This window comes from Chiloscyllium plagiosum, chromosome 10 (assembly GCF_004010195.1).
Source record: "Chiloscyllium plagiosum isolate BGI_BamShark_2017 chromosome 10, ASM401019v2, whole genome shotgun sequence".
NCBI lineage: Eukaryota > Metazoa > Chordata > Chondrichthyes > Orectolobiformes > Hemiscylliidae > Chiloscyllium > Chiloscyllium plagiosum.
In genome coordinates this window covers 74,635,202-74,655,691 of record NC_057719.1, presented here as the reverse complement: position 1 = coordinate 74,655,691, position 20,490 = coordinate 74,635,202, and the positions used below count along the sequence as shown (strand labels likewise).

General features: G+C 37.4%; 1 protein-coding gene across 3 annotated transcripts in view; it reads left to right on the top strand.

Annotated features, from left to right (window-relative positions):
* Positions 1–3,309: 3,309 nt before the first annotated feature.
* The window catches only part of LOC122553788 (serine/arginine-rich splicing factor 4-like), a 20,934-nt gene continuing 3,753 nt past the window's right edge, over positions 3,310–20,490 (top strand). The window contains exons 1-4 of one of the 3 annotated variants that reach the window (XR_006312844.1): positions 3,310–3,494; positions 5,035–5,104; positions 10,198–10,268; positions 15,023–15,135. Coding sequence is in view for 2 of the 3 variants with exons in the window: in XM_043698108.1 (XP_043554043.1) it covers positions 5,450–5,527; positions 10,198–10,268 (149 nt within the window). In the remaining variant the exon portion in view is untranslated. Of the gene's footprint in view, positions 3,495–5,034; positions 5,105–5,157; positions 5,528–10,197; positions 10,269–15,022; positions 15,136–20,490 lie in introns of those variants that run through there. The other 2 variants (XM_043698109.1, XM_043698108.1) reach the window with 2 other exon arrangements.

Here is a 20,490-nt window from a genome sequence, read left to right as displayed (position 1 = left end):
TCGGGCATGCTCCTGAGATCACCACTGTCACTGAAACAAGTCTTCAGCCAATTCAATTCAATCAGCTGATATCAAGAAATGGCTGGAGACACTGGATATTGCAAAAACTGTAGACCCTGACAACAGTCCAACAATTTTACTGAAGGTTTGTGCTTCAGAACTAACCGAATTCTGAGCCAACTTGTTCCAGTACAGTTTCAATGCTGGCAATGAGGAAAATTGCCCAGGTATATCCTGGCTACAAATACCGGACAAATCCAACCCGGCCAATTATCATCCCCATCTGTCCACTTTCAGCCTTCAGCAAACCGATGGAGGGGGTCACAGACAGTACTAGCAGGAAATAATCTGCTCACTGGTGGTCAGTCTGGGTTCTATCAAGACTTCTTATCTTCTGATATTGTTACAACTTTGGTTTAAACACGGACAAAAGAGCTGAACTCCAGAGTTGAGATGATTGCTCTTGACATCAGGCAGCATTTGACTGAGAATTGTATCAAGGACCCCTAGCAAAACTAGAGAAAACTCTGCTGGTTGGAGTCATATCTGGCAGAAAGGAAGATGGTTATGGTTATTGGAGGTCAGGCACTTCAACTGCCGACATCACAACAAGAGTTCCCGAGGGTAGTATCCTATGTCCAACCATCTTCAACTGCCTTATCAATGACCTTCTCTGCACTACAGAGTCAGAAGCAGGAATATTTACTGATGATTGTGTAACATTAAGCAGTTTTCACCATTCCTGAGAAAGTGAAGTGCCCTGTGACCTTTTGCATCATTACCTGAATAATTCCAGGCTTGGACTGTTAAGTGACAAGTAGCATCTTCTTTACTTAAGCACTAGGTCATGATCATCTCCAAAAAATGTGAATCTAACCATCTTCATTTTACATGCAACAACATTACCATCACTGATCCATTAAAGTCAACAATCAGGGGATTAGCATTGTCCAGAAACTGAACTGGAAGAGCCATGTAACACAGCAGGTCAGTGACTCTGAAATCTGCACCAATTAACGTACTTTCTGTCTGGATTAGAATGGTGCTGGAAAAGCACAGCAGGTCAGGCAGCATCCGAGGAGCAGGAAAATCAACGTTTTGGACAAAAGCCTTTCTGTCTGCAAATGCCAAAGTACCATTTAGAATGTACAAATCATGAGTGTGATGAAATAATTTTCACTTATCTGGGTGAGTTGATCTCCAACAACACTCAAGAAGCTCAACACATACCAGGAAACAAAGTAGCCTGTTTGATTGGCACCCATTCATCAGTTTGAGCATTGTCCCCTGAGCACTGGTTGTTAAGAGACAAAGAGCTGACCTCCAGAGGGGACTACTTTTAAATTAGACAGTATTTGAGTGAGTAAGGTATCAAGAAGGTCTGGCAAAACTTGAGATAATCTTCTGTTGTTAAGACTCATACCTTGCACAAAGGAAAATTAAGTGCGACGTCTACAAAATTCACCAAGGCTCTTTGGACAGCTCCTTTCAAATTCATGTCTTCTTCCACCTAGAAAGACAACAGATGCATGGGAACACAACCACTTGGAAGTTCCCTGTAAACGAGACATTATCCTGATTGGAAATATATCTTCATTTCTTGACTCTTTCAAAATCCCGGACCTCCCATCTGAACAAATAATGCACGTTCCTCCACTGAAAGGTTTGTAGTAGTTCATGAAGGCAGCTCACCACCACCTTTTCCTGGGTAATTAGGAATGGCAATAAATCCTGGTATAGCCAGCATCACTCCCATTCCTTGAGCAAATTAGAAAAAAAATGTATAATGGACAATATATATTACAGCGTGCCAGACTCAGAATTTGTTTTGTGTGAGTGTTCATTTAGTTTATAAATTAATGTACTGGTCCAAAGAAAAAAACTAAATATCTTTCATTGTTTTACCCTTGAAAGGTTCTTTGAAATCCACCTATTTCCACCATAACTTTCTGAAGAAGGAAAAACTTCCTTTTTTAAATAAATAAACTCACCTTTGTTTTTAAAACAATGAGCCAGTTGCATCTTTTCCATCAATTTTAGCCAATGGTGAGCAGGAACATGGCTAAACTTTGCAAAGTGGATGTGATTTTGGAATGCTTGACTGATAGCCTCACTCTAGATTTTTCTCCTGCTTCATGAAACTTTTACCTATGACTTATGCAGTTTTATAAGTTAAATGATCTTGGCAGCTCCTTCCCTTTCTCTTTTAAGCACTTTTTTTCTATTAGCTCAGTGATTTTTACATAGCTGATCTGGTCTGGTGTTGAGATCCAAACTCTAATGTTAAAATTACTGATTCTAAGTAGTTATATTTTTGAGACTGTTTGACTGGATCACTGACTTTCTCAAGTTGAGGTACAGTCCAATTATTTACATTAAGCAATGTGCCAAATCACTCTTATTTCTTAGGGTTGGGGAAGGCTGTTACATTTTATTTTGTGGACAGTAATGCTGATTCTAGTTTGAGCCCATGATCTCATGCTGTCCCGTATCTGAAGCTTTGTTTTCTCTCCAATGCTCTGATCGCAATCAACATACTCACTTTGTTGTTCCAATAATGACTAGCTGAGAGACGCAGAAACTTCTGGCACAGCAGTGGCTGAAAAGTCTGGCCTTGTTTATTTCTAGCAATTAACATTTCTTCAAAGTATCGTTGCAACTTGAAGGACCAAGGTAGCGACTGGAATAAAGTATTAATGATAATTTCAGTTTCTTTCATCTGTTCGCCACCAAAAATATACTTCTGACAAATGACGACAGCAGAAAAGCTATGTGAATTTCAAAAGTTTTGCCACATCATTGAAGCAAATTCAGTAATAAATGGATTGGATTTATTATGGAAAACAGTTGCTGACTTATGAAGACAGAAAGGGAGAACATGACAAATAAAAGAGACAATATTAGTGTAATGGACCAAATGGCCTCTGCATTACTACATGATTCTATGTCCGTGTTCATAGTTCTTACAAGAAAGAACAGTACTTTTTTCAAATTTTGATGATTATGATTGCTTACACTTTGACACTTAGTGCATTTTGTTTTATACTGAATCCATTGATATCTAAAGTTTGCTGTGGAAAGTTAGATTCTGGGTCGAACACAGAATGCCAGTGTTCATGTGCCTGTTAATCCCTTTAGAAGGTGTATGGTTGTCAGGCTGTGACCTGGCCAAAGCATTTGGTCAGAAATCCCTGTGGAATTACACTTTTTCTAACACTCATGTCAGATAATAACAAATACTTGTGAACCCTACACAGGCGGGAAGTACTGTATGCAAGGAGGGGAGGGGATGTGAAGGAAGTGGGTGCTGTAACTTTATTTTTTCTTTCTTGATGATTACATAGTTTGCAAGGATACATATTCACCCATCTGCATCATCTTCATAGGGTTACAATTGAATATGCTCGATCACGATCAAGAGGAGGTTGGCACAGAAGCAGCAGATTCCCACCACGCTTCAGTTATCGCAGATCAATTGGTGGAGGAGAAGAAAGGTAAAATCATCATAATATCCTTTGTAATAACAGCGTTCATGCTCTTAGAAACTAAATGGACAGGTTGATATTAAATGCTTGTTTGGAAAACTAAAGGTATCACTTGAGCTTTGATATGCAAAGTTTAAGGCTGTTCTTATTGAAAATGTTTGAATACATTAGAAACACGCAACAGTGAGCAGGAAAAATGCTCTGGATAATAAAGTGAGAGAATGTTTGGTATGTAAGTGAAATAGATATAGGATAGATGTTTCTGAAGTTTAAAGCCATGCTTAGCTCAGTGGACCAAGACACGATAACGATAAAAATGAATTTAGGACATTCTTTATTGTGAAAGAATTTTCACTCTGCACCATTAGTGTTGACTAGCTGACTGTGTGAATCAAACAAACGTGAGATACTTTAATGATTTCAATAGCACCATTAGAGAATACTAAAGGTAACATTATTTTTGTGTATGTTTTGGTGATAATTGAATCTGTTTGTCTAACATCAAACGGCAGGAATGTATCTAACCACTGCCTCAGCAGAATTTCTGCATTTGACCAAACATAAAAGAATTTTTCCAAAAGGAATATTTCTCTTTGCTAAAGTATTTTACCATGTCAATTAAAACCTTTTTGAAATATCTTTTTGAAAAAATATCTTTTGAAAAATTGTGTTTACAAAGATCCTGCTCTTTTCTGTCTCTTGTTTGAGGAGTTTTTCTTTCAGAAACTATTCTTTTTAGGATGCATTTGCACTACAACTTAAAGGTTATCCTTTATTGAGGGAAAATGGGAGGTAGTTCCAGTGGAGCATAAATACCGGCATGGACTGGTTTGGCCAAACTGTTTCTATGCCATATATCTTATGCTATGTGAATGCATATATTTACATATGTAGCTTGTCCCAATGTGGTCCCCCACTTTTAACATGTCCAATTGGTAGACTTCTTTTTCTTCCTCTCAGTTTTCTCTCTTCCTCACTTGAATGCACTGCTCCTTTGCTGTATGTTATCTGCATGGGTCAGCCACTTTCCAGTATCTTACTCATGCAATATTCATAGACTGCTTGGATTTGGGAAACATCCAATCAATCCATCATGGTATTCACACACACACTTAGAGCTTCCCGTAATATCTCAAGAATAATAACGTTGGTAATTTATCTTTCCGCAATCCAACCCCACTCCCAATCCTGCTGACCTACACCAATTTTGCTGCCCCTGTTGAAATCAAATTACCCAGGACAGTATCAGCGGTGCCACTAAATCAGCAAAAAGTCCTTAACATTACTAAAAGTTTCCTGAAATGTACGCAACAATTTACAACCAATTTCTTGTGAATGAAGAATGAACTGTTAGGAGAGCTCTTAGAAGTGGATCTGAATGTGAAAGGCTAGAAAATCATTCTTCCTGCTTGAATTTGAGTATGTACAATTATCTGCTGTGCAAATGATACAAATAGACAGCTATTCATCTCTTGAACTCAACTGTTCAAGTGCAGTCAGTACAATACTGGTTTAAAGAGTACAATAAAACATTCTGTTTCGTTTTTAGAGGTGGCCGTCCAGTTCACACTGAATATAGAATTATTGTGGAAAATCTGTCCTCCAGGGTTAGTTGGCAGGTGAGCTCTGTGGCTTATTTTTAAAACTCTTTTATTGTATGATATCTTGCTAACCTTTTGAATCAACGTATTCATATACCTGATGTGTGCAAATGAAGTACAATGTCAGCCTGATCTTGTGCCACAGCTTAAAAATGGATTCCATTGTATCTACCAGAATCCATAACTCGTGTATTGGTTATGGCTCTGGTTCTGTTTTGAAGAATGTGCTTTGAGTTTAATGCTTTTGCCAACACGTCCCTTGCCAGAAACCTAACCAGCTGATGCCAGATAACTTGTTTTCCTGTTAGGTCCCCATCTGCTACCTCTTGTCAACACATTTCCTCCTTCAACTTGGAAAATGACATGGTCTGTGTAGACATCTCCATGGCCAGCATCCATTCACTTCGTGATCAGACAACTGGACGTGTGCACTTTAGTACGGTGGGTCAGTTCCTGCCTGTTCTTACTGTTCCCTCTGAGATGGAGTGCTCTGCAGCTACACAGTGGCCCATCTAGCAGACTGGGGATGAAACTCTCGATCATCTATTTTGAGAGTTCAGTGCTAAATCATTCCAAGTTACAGAGCCACCAAATATCATTTCATTAGTGATTTAATTGTTTTTAAGCCTATGTTAGGAAATACAATTTATACTGAGTATTAACTGTATTAACTGAGCTACTTTTACAAAACAAATGCAATGGAAAAGTTGTTAACATTTGTAACTGTGTATATTTAATATACAACAGGGATCCAACATGAACTTTTTCATGATTTGGTATTTCACTTACCTAAATTTAATCTTGTATTACCTTGAATATGCATCTTTAACTGTGAAGGTTGCACAAAACAAGCTTAAACACTAAATGTGAGATGTGATATAAATTCAAAGACATTATTATTGTAGTGAATTCACGATCTCTTCCTAAGTTTTTGCTAGAAATATTGTTTAGTAGCTGGTCGCCACCAGGGTAAATGCAGATACAAAATGCTGAATGCAGCAAACAGTCTCATGTTCTTTCTGGATGTTGGACCAGGTGTACTCCACCTAAGATTGCCAAGCAATGGTAAAAAGATACTTTTCTGCAGAGCAATGTGGTGAGTCAGCAAAAATTACTGTTGAGCCCTGTTGTAAATTTAATTTGTAGTTAGAAGAGCATAGTGTGAATTTGACATTGCTTAGTTACACTCAGAATCTTAATTAAATATGTGGTATAGTCTCACTAGCATGTTATCAAGTGGCTAAATAGAGTGCTATTAAAATTCATCCACTGAATTGAATAAATTAATTGGCTTGTTCCAATTTAAAGTATATGTACTACACATTGTGCATTGAAAGAAAGCAAAATATGCTCTTAACGAGTGAATTGTTCTGTAACAACAGATAGAAAAGTACTTTTCTATATGTTGCTGGTTTCAATGAGCGGTAGTGTTGTGAATGTGTGCTGAATGTAGATGGTCAGTTTTATAAAATAGCTGCTTATTTATTTTGGATTATCATAGAACAGTTTTGTTTGATATTATATGAAGAAATGCTTTTACCATGGTCAAAGTTTTTCTTGAGCATTTTACATTACTAGTTAGATCATGTGACCGTCACCCATATTGATATCTCCTGAAGTTTCACTGAGGTACTTTGTTCCTGAATTCCATCATAATCGGAATCACTTGCTTTGGTGCAATAGAACAGGCTTTTTATTTAGTGGCAAGTGTTTGTTTTTATAGATAATCTGCATTAATCTTGAAATCTCTTTTCGAATAATCTTAAGTAGAAACTTAATAGGTCTTTGAGATATCATCTATATAGCTTTTGTAAATACTGCAGTGGTTTCTGTTGGTCATGTTTCTTATTTGACTTTAATAATTCATGTCAACAATGATAAATGTTGTTTGGGAACTCTGAACAAAATAACAATAGGTTATGTTTCACCTATTGCCAGCTCGGAATATCAGATATTACTTTCACTGCTGAGTCAGAAGATGCTGTCTTCAAGCCCTACTCCAGGATTTAGGAACATCATCTCACTCAGCCTCAAGTGTATGAATGAGAAAGTTGTAATGTTAGGGCAGCACATAGATAAGCTACAAAAATAAGGCTCTGTCTATTCAAGAAGATATTGAACAGTCTTTTTATTTAAAGAGCCCTTCCAGTATGTTGACTAATATTGGTTCCTCAATCAACAAAACTACCTGGCTCTTAAAATAATTTGCTGTTTGTGTGACGTAGCACATTGGTGGCTGCATTTATCCAGATACCAATAAGTGACTGCATTTGAATAATAATATATTAGGTGAGAAGTGCTTTCTTTCTCTCTCCCTCCCTCCCTCCCTCTGTTCTAACTTTCAGCACTTGCTTAAAAAAAGCAATGAATCAGCTTCTTATTTGAAGCTTTCATGTTTGTAAACCCAGTTATTCAAAATTGAAATATTTATCATAATTTGACATCCAGAGTGAGGTATCTGGCATTTTCTTTGTGTAGATATAATGGAACAATCATTAAGTCCACCTACTTTCAACTCCAAACCATCACTCGACTTTGCTCCTGCCATTGACCTTCTCAAAGAATCCCTACAGTCTGGAAGCAGGCTATTCATCCCTTTAAGTCCATACTGACCCTCTGAAGAGCATCCCACCCAGACCCACTTCTCTACCATATCCCTGTAACCCTGCATTTCCCATGGTAATCCATCTATCCTACACATCCTTGTATATCATGGACAATTTAGAATCGCCAATCCACCTAACCTGCACATCTCTGGACTGTGGGAGGAAACCGGAGCATACGAAAGAAACCTATATGGACACTGGGAGAATGTGCAAATTCCACACAGACACTCACCTGAGGCTGGAATCGAACCAGGGTCCCTGGCGCTGCAGTGCTAACCAATGAGCCACTATGCCACCCCTAGTGTAACCCTCATTTGTGCCTTTGTCACTCCTACTCTTATTTACTCTAATGCTGTCCTGGTTAGTCTCCTACATTCGACTCTCCTTAAGCTTGAGGTAATTCAAACTGCTGCCAACATCCTGCCTTGCACCATGTCCCATTACATATCATTTGTGTACTTGCGACATTTGGTTCCTGCTCAAGTAACATCTTGATTTAAAATTTTCATACTTAGTTTGAAACAGCTCCAAAACTTCATACTTTTTCACATCTGTAATCTTCTCCAGCACCACAACTATCCAAGATACTGTGCTCTTCTAGTTCTGGCATCTTAAGCATTCCAGATTTTAATCATTCTACAATTAGTGGGTGTAGATTCAGTTGCCCTAACCTTAAGTTCTCGAATTGTATAAATCCCTCTGCCTCCATATCCTCTTCTGTGATACTCCTTGAAACCCTCTTTTTTGACCAGCCTTTAGATATGTGTCCTGCCACCAACTCATGCTTGGTGTTAATTTATTTTATCATGTTCCTCTGAAGCACCTTGGAACACCTTATTGTACTAAAGGTGCTAAGTACAGAGAGTGTTTTTCAAATTGTTGCTACTTCATTTATACCTGGACTCAATTTAAGTCTGACTCTACAACTTCGGAGGAATTGCTTAGCCATTTATTGTAAAAATATCAAAGATTGCAAATACTGAGCAGGGTCAGGCAGCATTTGGAGGAGAACAGAGTTGACATTTCATTGGAACGGCACGGTGGCACAGTGGTTAGCACTGCTGCCTCACAGCGCCAGAGACCCGGGTTCAATTCCCGCCTCAGGCGACTGACTGTGCGGAGTTTGCACGTTCTCCCCGTGTCTGCGTGGGTTTCCTCCGGGTGCTCCGGTTTCCTCCCACCATCCAAAGATGTGCAGGTCAGGTAAATTGGCCATGCTAAATTGCCCGTAGTGTTAGGTAAGGGGTAAATGTAGGGGCATGGGTGGGTTTCGCTTCGGTGGGTCGGTGTGGACTTGTTGGGCAGAAGGGCCTGTTTCCACACTGTAATCTAATCTAATCTAATCTAATGGAACAAAATGGATATATTTATCCAACTCTTCCCAAATGTGTCTGAACTCTGTTTTTAACTGGCTGTTATTTGGTTAACCAAAAAAAGTATTTTGGTACCAAGTCAGAAATTGCTAGAAAAACTCAGCAGGTCTAGCAGCACCTGTGGAGAGAAAGCAGGGCTAATCTTTCAGATCCAGTGACCCTTCTTCAGAACATTCTGAACTGTTGTGAAGAAGGGCAACTTGGACCGAAACATTTAACTTTGCTTTCTCTCCACAGATGCTGCCAGACCGTCCTACGTTTTTCCAACAATTTCTGATTTCTAGCATCCACAGTTCTTTAGTTTTAAATTATTTTGATCAGTTTAGGCTTTTTATTTTATATTTTGGTTTCCTTCATTTGTTTGCATATAATTGAGAGACCTATGGAAGCTCTTGCTGGGCTAATTTGTCAGTAGGTTGACACCCATAATATATTTCATGTTAAAATTTAAATGGATGCCTGAGAAGCTGGGACATCATTGACAACAGCCTTGGTTAACCTTTTTTGCATGTTTCCTGTCAACCAGGTGTTCTACCCTTATCTCGAGTGCTTTTGCTTCTAATTGAACTAATAAGACTTTGGTAGTGTGTTGTTTGGAGGATTTGTATAGTAAAGGAAAACTAATGCTGGCTCGGAATTTTGTAGTGCTTTGCCTTTTCATGAACAAATGTGGATCCAAAAACATGAACAAATGACCTCTCCAAAATGCCAAAGATAATCAGCAAAGTTTTGAATGATTCTCTGGTAAGGCAATACTGCTGATTGGGTGGCATCTAAGCTTTGTAAAGTGATTTGCCAAGGACTAATAGAAAGAAAGTACAGTAATGAATTAAATCATTAGCAAAAAATGATTGGTATAGGTGTTAACCTGAGGGTCGCCATACCTCCAGCAAGGGAAGATGTTTATGCATGCTATCCAGTCATTCAAATGGAAATTATAAAAGTGATGCCAATGTTTTCTTAAGTTACCAGACACCTTGAAACAAAACGAACAGATGTTCACCCATGATGAAATGTCTAGTTCTGTCACTGGAAACTTTAAAATGCTTGGTTCAGTATGCTTTGAAGTGCAATCTGTAAGTATCAACATGTATCCCAGTAAACTAAAATATATTGTTCTTATTGTGAATAGGATTTGAAGGACTTAATGAGGCAGGCTGGAGAAGTTACATTTGTAGATGCACACAGAAACAAAAATGAAGGGTAAGTTGAATTTTTTTTTGTTAATTAAATTTGACTTTTTTTTTAACACTGGCACAATAGATCCATTATTATCCTTTCACAAGTTTCTTAAAGAATGAAACAGGATTTTAAGGGAACATTTGGTAAGAATCAACTATGAAAAGAATTGGAAGGATAGTTTGATAGACTGAGATGAAGTGAGGTTTGTGGAGTCTCCTGGAGGATAAACATTGGCATAGGCCTGCTGACTAAATAGCCTGATCGTGTGCTAAAAATCTATTTGATTAATATTCATCCATCAGTATCATAACAAATCTTCAAAATAGTTTAACCAGAACTTTTCAAAGTGTCTAGCTAGTTCAGAAGTTCTGTTGATGTAAGATTTGATATTTTGTGATCATTTATGATTACTGCACTACAATTTGTTCATATTTTTCAATCCAGTCTTTAATGCAAAGATATTTACTTGAAATCCCAAATTGATCATCTCAAAGCAATGTGAAATGTGAGCTGTGAATTCACTAAGCCGGAACATGAGTATTAATTTCACATATTGAAATTCACTGATATGTGCAGTATTTCTGAGTGCAAATCTTTGAAGCGTTTATCTGACCTACTGCAGAAGCATAAAGATGATCTTCGGAACATATTTATAATCAGGTAAAAATGATTTCAGAACACTTTTTCCATGATATTTTGTAAAGGAGTATCATGACAAAGTTGGACCTTGCAGTAGATGACGCCCAGAAACGATTATCTGCAAAATGTAATTGTTTCTTTTAAATACTTCGTTTTTTAAAAGAACTCAATTTATGTAGTTGGCCTCAAATCCATTGTTGTTATTTTCAGAAGATTAAATCACTGATCCAAATTTTGTACGATCTTATCTTGGCTACAAGTTGACCTATCTACCTACTTTAAATGGTGGTCCCTCTAAAGTCTCAAATGCTAAGGCCATCTAATTTAGATGGCTTTTGGAATAGAGGAGAACTGTGGGTGAATGAAGGATGTATTTTGTTGATAGATATTAAAGAGACGTCTATTATAGGAATCTTGGGATATTTCTTTAATTTTGCTTAGTTTCAAACATTAAAAATCAATGGAACATAAAAGTATAATAACATGTCCCATGTAAAAGAATGGGAGGGTGGATTTATTTTGTGCCTCACTAACTATAAAGTTAATGATGAATTATAATTAAGTTGCTGGCTTACTTTCGAACTTTCACTGTCATTTCTATTCCAGTTGTGAAATATGCACAAGCAATAGGATGACAGTATTGGGTGATTTAAAGTAGAGTAAAAGAAGTGCATGTGAAGGATTCTTTTTAAGAATGTAGTCATTACTCCATCCTAGATTAATAAAATTAAATCAATTTAATAGGGAGGCATGTGATCATATTCAGACAAAAATGCTAAGAAAACCATTTAAGAATACAGAATATGCATTTGCAAGGTGAAGAGGGAGATTTATCACACCTGAAGGAGAATATTAAAAGCTGAACAATAACCTAAAAAGAAACAATACGGATTTGTAAGCATTTAGAGAATAACACAAATTAGAGATTGTGCTGTTGAAGAATGAAAAGGAATCTAATTTTTAAGGGGGAAGATATGACTGCAGCATTAAATAAATAATATGCTTGTTTTTAAATAAAGCAGGTCCAATTCAAATAAAAATGTACTGGAAGAAACTACTTATCAATTGTTAGAGAAGCGTTGCTTCTGGAAAGATTAGCAGAACTTGACTATGATAGTCAGCAGTACCACGTAGTTAACAACTTAAGCTGTGTTCTGAGAAAGGAGATGGCAGAGACCAGATAACACAAAACATAAAGTTATGGCTGTGAATTGCAAACCCCTACGCTCTGTGGGAAAATAAAATTCAACCCTTTTAAACCTGCCAGTTATTTTAAATCTATCCTCCCTCTCCTGAAAATGTGATGCAATATCCAAACCCTACGTAGTACGCTAGGTGTGACATAATAAGTGTTTCATATGGATCTGGCACAACCTATCTGTACTCAGGTTATATGCCTTGGCTAATACAGGAAAACCTTCTTAAAAATCTATTATACCTGTCTTATACCTTCAGGAATCATTGTGGGCGACACGGTGGCACAGTGGTTAGCACTGCTGCCTCACAGCGCCAGAGACCCGGGTTCAATTCCTGCCTCAGTGTGACTCTGTGTGGAGTTTGCACATTCTCCCTGTGTCTGGGTGCTCCGGTTTCCTCCCAATATCCAAAAATGTGCAGGTTAGGTGAATTGGCCATGCTAAATTGCCTGTAGTGTTAGGTGAAGGGGTAAATGTAGGGGAATGGGTCTGGGTGGGTTGCGCTTCGGCGGGTCGGTGTGGACTTGTTGGGCTGAAGGGCCTGTTTCCACACTCTAAGTAATCTAACTAATTGTTACTGAGAACTGAGCATTGCAAAATCTTTCTGGAAACAGCCTTTTGATCATAAATGCACCTGTTTATCAAAGGTCTGATTTCTGCCACTAAGCTACTTCTGGATCCAATCGGTCTTTTACTTTTCTGACCAGTTTGTCCAAAGGGATCTTGCTAAAAGCCTTCTAAAATCCACATAGATTTCACCAAGCACGTTACTGTCATCAACCTTCCTCGTTACCTTGTGAAAATGATAATTAATTTAGTCAAACACAACCTTCTTGCAATTCAATGCTGACATGATGAATCTGTGTCTTTTTAAAACATAGTATATACTGTCGTTTAGAATTTTTCCCAATAATTGCCCACTAGTGAAGTAAGATTATAACTATGCAATGTTGAAAGTTCTCTAGATGCATTTTGCAATGCAACAGCCCAATTTTATTTCTCTCCTGTACCACAAAACTTAAAGGCTGTTTTCAAGCCTCATTTAAATGCATGCAAACAATTTTCCAAACAAACTAACACATCTCAAAACTCAAGCAAAGTTAAAACCTTCTTTAACCCACAATAAATAAATACAGATCAAATTTAAACTTATACATTATTCTGTCCACTTTGCAATCCAACTTTCTAAATAATATGAAGAACCTATAGCACAGTAGAAATTCAATAGGATTAAAATTTGATTGCCAGACTATGAACAGTGAGTTAAAAAATGGTTGTTGAAATTGGAGAATTGGTTGGGATTGATGTATTCCACAAAACAGTTTTGGATTCACTTTCCCACTATGTATACATGATTTAAATATGAAATCATATTTAGATGTCACTGGCTATCACAATTTAAAGTTTGTTGGCCCCAATAAACTAAGAAGCTAACGAACAGTGAGAAGGCTATGCAATGTAATGCTGAGACAAGTGATAGATGCAGTTTAACATGGATAAATGTGAGTTGTTAATTTTTAATGAGAAACAAGGAATGGAGTGAACATTTAAAGGAGAGAGGGTCTGCATGAACTGAGAGCAAAAATTCAAAGAGCTAGGATTTCCTGAAAGTATTAGTGTCATTAAAACTTAGTTTTAGAAAGTACAGTGAAGCCAAAGGAAGCAGAAAGAATAAATTCATAGAATCCCTACAGTGAAGAAGCAGGCCATTTGGCCAATCGAATCCGTACCATCCCTCCAAAGACAATTCCATGAAGACCCTACCCTAGCCCCATAACCCCACATTCCCTTGGCTAATCCACCTAACCTACACATCTCTGGACACTATGGGCAATTTAGCATGGCCAACCCACCTAACGTGCACATCTATGGACGTGGGAGGAAACCCGACCATCCAGAGGAAACCAACACAGACGTGGGAGAACATGCAAACTCCACACAGTCACCCGAGTTTGGAATTGAACCCAGGTTAGCGAGTTTTGAGAAGATTTGTACTCAGGTTGAGGTTCTGGATTTTCAAACGTTTCGTCACAATACTAGGTAACGCCTTCATCCAGAGGCTGACTGAAGAATTTGATAATGTGAAAAGGGAAATACTTTTTCATTTGGTCAATAACAAAAGGCCATCAATTTAAAATGGTGAGAGTGAAGAAGGTTGAAGAGAATCTTTGCTACTTGAAATATGGAATGCTCTAGAACAGAATATGGATCAGTTTGAGATTATTGATAGATTAATTATCATTAATCTATCATTTGAGCAAAATAAAGAGCTACAGAGAGAAATTCATGCAGTAGGATTGGCTTTGTATTGGTCTAGCAAAGAACCAATGGAGATGGGATGGGCTGAAAGGTTGCCTCCTATGCTCTAATGTACTCTGGGTTGCATAGAACTAATTGCAGTATAAATGGAACTGTTACATTTTCGAATGAGATGCAAAGAAAATTCAACTGAGAACATTTATCAACTTGTAGTAGTATTAGCTAACTGTTGTATATGTGGCATAAGACATGAATTGGATGTGTTATAGTGAATTGAAGAGCATAAATCCTTGAATACCAAAATAATAATACTTTGCAATTGCTTTAAGTTGTTTTAAAAATTTGGCTAATATGTATAATTTACCAATGTCAATATATGTTCATAAAACATGGAATAGTTTTCTTTACATTGTACAAGCCGGCCATCATATTGTCATAACATGAGTGCCTCAGTGTACCGTAAATGTTGACCCATCCAAGAATAAGCAATGTATTTGTATCGAAGTATGTCAACTAGAAGAGGTTGTTTTGTGATTTGTAAACTTTTTAACATTTACTTTTTGTACAAGCTATGTAATTACAACAATTCTTAATGAAATAATGGTGCTCAATGATGACTGCTCTAGCGTTCTTTTGTCAAAGTAAATATCAAGATGATTGCGATTTGGTTTTATTTTGTAGTTTATTCAGAGAATGCTGTGAATGAAGAAGTCCATGTTTTCACCAGTCAGCACATGTGGATTTTTTGGGACTCCAAAATTACTGATATTATGTAATTTCTGGACCTAGTTCTGGTAAGCACTGCTCAGTCTCCCGAGCATTGTTAACAAAACTAGATTGGTTCCCAAGTCTAATTTGGAATGCTTTTAAAAGATATTGTGAACAATAGGTGACTGAAGTAATTCTCAAGAGCCCTTCATTGGACGCTTTTAAATGGAAAGTTGTAAGTTTTTATCACAATCTTAACTGTTATTATAGCATGATTATTTACAAATATCTCTTTATCCTCCTCCTCCATAAATTCCCAAGATAAATTTCCTCAAGTCCAAGCTTTCAAAATTCACGAATAAGTCCTGTAGCTCTTGACTGAGCTGCCTGCAATGTGCAGATCATTTCAATGTTTGTGAAATCCATGCTGAGCATAGCATTCGAGAAGTAACCCTACGATAGCAGTTGGTTCGACTTGAGGGATAGTATGAGTTTTCTTTCCTCAACTTATTAGCTAAATACGGTAGTTTAGTTGGTATTTTGTTTTTGACGAGTTAGTGTTCAAACAAGACTGTTTAATCAACCACCATCATTTTGACTGTTGAGGAAACTTAGAAGTTCTATGAGAAGGCAAAATCTGAGCCACCTCGCTAACAGCAAGTAAATAAGATGTGATGTGTTATAGTTTGACAATCCTCGATTAGTTGTTAACTTCCTCAACTTGATATTGAGAAAGTTTGAACCTAAAGATACTTAACTAGGACTAAATGATTGATCAATCTCTTCCTAAAGATAAAGGGCTAGCCCAGATTAACAATGCCCTCTAGTCTTTTTAATAAGTTAAAAGCAGATCTTAATTTTCATGAATTTTATAAGATCCTGCATAATAATTCCTTCATCTCTTCTCCAACACACAAAAATAAAGGAGTGTGGATTCAGGTTCTCATGTTAATGAAAAAGGGGACTGAGAGATAAAACAAATCTAAATGATATAAAAAGTTTATTAACGAACTGAAAATGGCATGATACTCGAAGTCTAAGTGAAAACAGTAAATTGCAACATTAGATTTTAGGAAAAAGGAAGGTGATATAGCTTTATTTCTCATAAATCTAGTTTTAAACTTTAATTATTCAGTTAAAAATATTTTAAATGGGTTATCTATCAAATATTAAAGTAATGGTAACCTTGAGTGATTGACAAGCCCCTAAGTTCTTTAAGTGAATTTCCTTTATTTGGTTTGCTGCTGAATGTTTATCGTAGATTTTCAGCCTGTGTAATTAATTTCTTTTGGATGAGGGTGATCTCTTAACTGTAATGAGATCCCTCCTTTTTATGCTCCAGATTTGCTTTTGATTACTCATAATTCATGTGAAAGACAATCCTCTTCAATTCTAAGGAAGTTTTCATGTCAAATTCCATGTAAGTCAGAGGGCCCCTCAGATCACCAGAAGGCGAATCTTGCTGATGATGTCATGGTTGGTTAAAATTTTCCTTAATGTTATAAGATTAGAATATGACTGAATTGGAAAATTTTGATTCTAAATGTAGTTCAGTTGTCAAACCTTACGTTATATCATATTTTTAGACAGTGTAAAACAAAAATGTTAGTTACGAGGCTTGTGTTTTTTTAAATCAGTGAATCTTTGTTTTCGTAAAAAGAACAAAGTCCTAACTTGTCTAGGATGTGTGGCTGAACTATTGTGAACTGCTTTGACCTCTCTCTTTTATAAAAGATGTACTTCTAAACTACAAGCTTTCAGTGAAAAGTAACTCTTTTAACTTTATAACTCTTGTGACAATATTTCTTTACACAGATTTCTTCACAAAAAGTGTTGTTTTGGGGGTGTGGGCAAGAGATTGGAGTGTAAGAATAGTTAGACATCATTTGGGTAGTGCAGTAGACATCAGGCCCCCGCTGTTCCTGGAGTTTTCACAAAAATTAGACCCAGCTTGACAGAAAGGATGGACCAAGTTGCTTTAGTAAGCAAAAAATGCCATTTATTACAACGAAATAGCTTCTAGCTACAGGTAATTATGCATCATATCATATAACTGTATTAGTTAAAACTATAACTGGCTTATAAATCAGCTTAAAGATGCATGCACACACACATATGTATACATACACACACACACACACACACACACACACACACACACACACAAAGGAAAACATGGGTATTATGGGCAGAGAGAAAGATGGGAAAAGCAGTTCAATTATCCCTGTTCACTGATCTATTTGGCATGTCAGGGTATTGCTCCTTGATCTTCCACTTGTTTGCAGGAGGCATAGAGTAACTGCTTCAAGGTTTATGAAGGTTTCTGATTGTTAAAAGTCACAGATTACAGCAATTAATGAAAGGAAATAAACTGGCTAACTTCAAGCTTGAGATTCTTTTTACTGTAGTAGAAAAATAGCTCCTTCCCTCTAGAGGTCTGATGGTTTCACCCATCAACATTCACATCCACAAGATGTCCAGATAACCCAGAGCCAATCACATAGTTGCTGACCGGTAGAAAGGCCTTATCGTCAATAACTGTTGCTGACTGAATCTCGATTTGTACAAATCCCTTGGCTCCAACTCATCTGCAACGAGATTTCGCCCCCACTGTTTGCACAAACAGATGTGTAAACAGCGCTTACAATGAGTGTCTGGTAACTTATTTTTTTAAAAAGTGCAGCAATCTTTTAACAATTCTTGGCTTTTAAAATGAGTCCTTTTTCCCATTTCAGTCCACAATCAAAACTACAGGAAAATGAAAAGATGCAGACTTCACTGAACGCAATGTGAATGTAGCATTTAATCGAATGATAATATTAGTGTCACAAAAGTGCCAAGCAATAACCGTCTCCAACAAGAAACAATCTAACCATTTCACCTTGACATTCAATGGTATTGCTATCGCTGAATCCCTTGTTAGTATCCTATGGATTAGTTTGGACTAGAAACTGAACTGAATCAGCCGTATAAATACTGTGGCTACTAAAGCAGGTCAGAGGCTAAGTATTTTGTGGCAAATAAATCACTACCTAATTTCAAAAGCCTATCAACCAACTACAAGGAACAAGTTAAGAGTGTGATGGAACTACCTCCATTTGCCTGGATGAGTACAGCTTCAACAACACTCAAAAAAACAAAACCAGCCTGCTTGATTGGAATTCTATGTAACACCTTCAACATTCACTATCTGACACAAAATAATAGTTAAGTGTGCCATCTGCAAGATGCACTGCAGCAGATTACCATGGCTCCTTTGACATCAGCGTTCAAACCCTTGACCTGTACCACTTAAAAAGACAAGGTAGCAGATGTCTTGGAATACCAAGAGCAAATTCTTTTCCAAGACACACACCATTCTGACATGGAAGGATAGTGCAATTTTTTCACTATCGCTGGGTCAGAACCCTCTAACCACCTTCCTAACAGCATAGTGGACTGCTCAGCAGCATCATCTAAAGTTGATTAGGAATGGACAATAATTGTTGGCCGAAATACGGTTGTCTGGAGTATCTGACTGAATTGCCTGCTGGTATATAGAGAATGTCTATTTGGGTGAATAGATAGCTTTGAGGGAAAAGATGAAAGTTTTTTTAAAAATATTGAACATACATATCATTCATAACTTTGGTAGTGCATTTTAGTTCTGTACATTTGTATTGCTTCGTTTAATAGACTCTGACTTGTCCAAAGTCACAATAGATATGCGTCTTTTCCTTTATTGCTGTATAATTAAAAGAATGTGTTCCAATTCTAATTGTACAAATCCCTTCTAAAGTCCTGGGTTCAAGTCCCATCTTCTCCAGAGGTGTCTCATAACGCATCTGGATAAATTAATTTGAAGTGTCTGCCAGTCTCAGTCCCTTCTGGGATCAGTAAAATTTAATTGAATAATCAGGAATTCCATAGCATTGCATTAATTAAAGCATAAGGTAGTTTGGCAAGATAGCATGAATTATCATCCATTGGATTAAACTGGTGGAACAACAAGCAACCAATGAAAAAGTAATTATTCATAATATAAAAGAACACTTGAATTGTTTTTAGTTGTATGTGATATTCTTAGTTGCATCTGTTTAAAGTATACTAATGGAAGCCATTTAGATTTTTTTGGTCACCTTGGAATCCCAGCCCAAGGAGACATGCCAATTTATCCAAATCCAAAGAGCTTAGATCCAAAAAGGTAAAGCTACGGTTTTGGACTGCTCGGGTATGTCTTGGAATATTTCTGCAATTCAGGAGTGCAAAGACTTTGTAAATTTATAATTTGGACCAGCCAAATTATTAAGACAGAATTGCAGGGTTATTTGAAGCAAATTTGGAAAGGTTCAGCCTCCGGTGATAGGATTGTCCCTCCTGGCTCCAGTAGTAAGCCAGACTGGTTAGTTGGACATCTCTAGTACCCAGGAGTCCTGTACTTGCATTGGATTCAGACACTATTATTAAACAAACTACACTGTGCTGACTTCAGACATCACATCATTTTAAAACCACTTCATTGTGATTGCCTCCCACTTCCAAGGAGGAAAGTTACTAGTTGGTCATCACTTAACTGAAAAGTGTAAATTTACAGGTGACAATAGTTACCAGGAGAACCTGGTCAATAGTATAGTAAGCATTACTCATCTAAAATGTAAGATTGCATTGTCACCATCCTCCTGAATATAGAATGTACACACACAAAATTTCCCATGGAACTTCAGAAACCTAACTTCTGTACAAGCCAACCATGGTAACTGCAGAAAATTGCATATTGATTATCTCGTAAAATGTAGGAACAGAAGTAGGCCATTCAGCTATCTAATGAGATCATGGCTGACCTGATATTCTTCATCTCCACTCTCTTTTTCCTATAAACTTTGATTATTTTACTAATTTAAAAATCCATCAGTCTCAGACTAGGCTATATTTAGAGTCATAGAGATGTACAGCATGGAAACAGACCCTTTGGTCCAACCCGTCCATGCCAACCAGATATCCCAACCCAATCTAGTCCCACCTGCCAGCACCCGGCCCAAACCCCCCCCAAACCCTTCCTATTCATATACCCATCAAAATGGCTCTTAAATGTTGCAATTGTACTAGCCTCCACCACTTCCTCTGGCAGCTCATTCCATACACGTACCACCCTCTGCGTGAAAAAGTTGCCCCTTAGGTCTCTTTTATATCTTTCCCCTCTCACCCTAAACCTATGCCCTCTAGTTCTGGACTCCCCGACACCAGGAAAAAGACTTTGTATATTTACCTTATCCATGCCCCTCATAATTTTGTAAACCTCTATAAGGTCACCCCACAACCTCTGACGCTCCAGGGAAAACAGCCCCAGCCTGTTCAGCCTCTCCCTATAGCTCAAATCCTCCAACCCTGGCAACATCCTTGTAAATCTTTTCTGAACCCTTTCAAGTTTCACAACATCTTTCCGATAGGAAGGAGACCAGAAT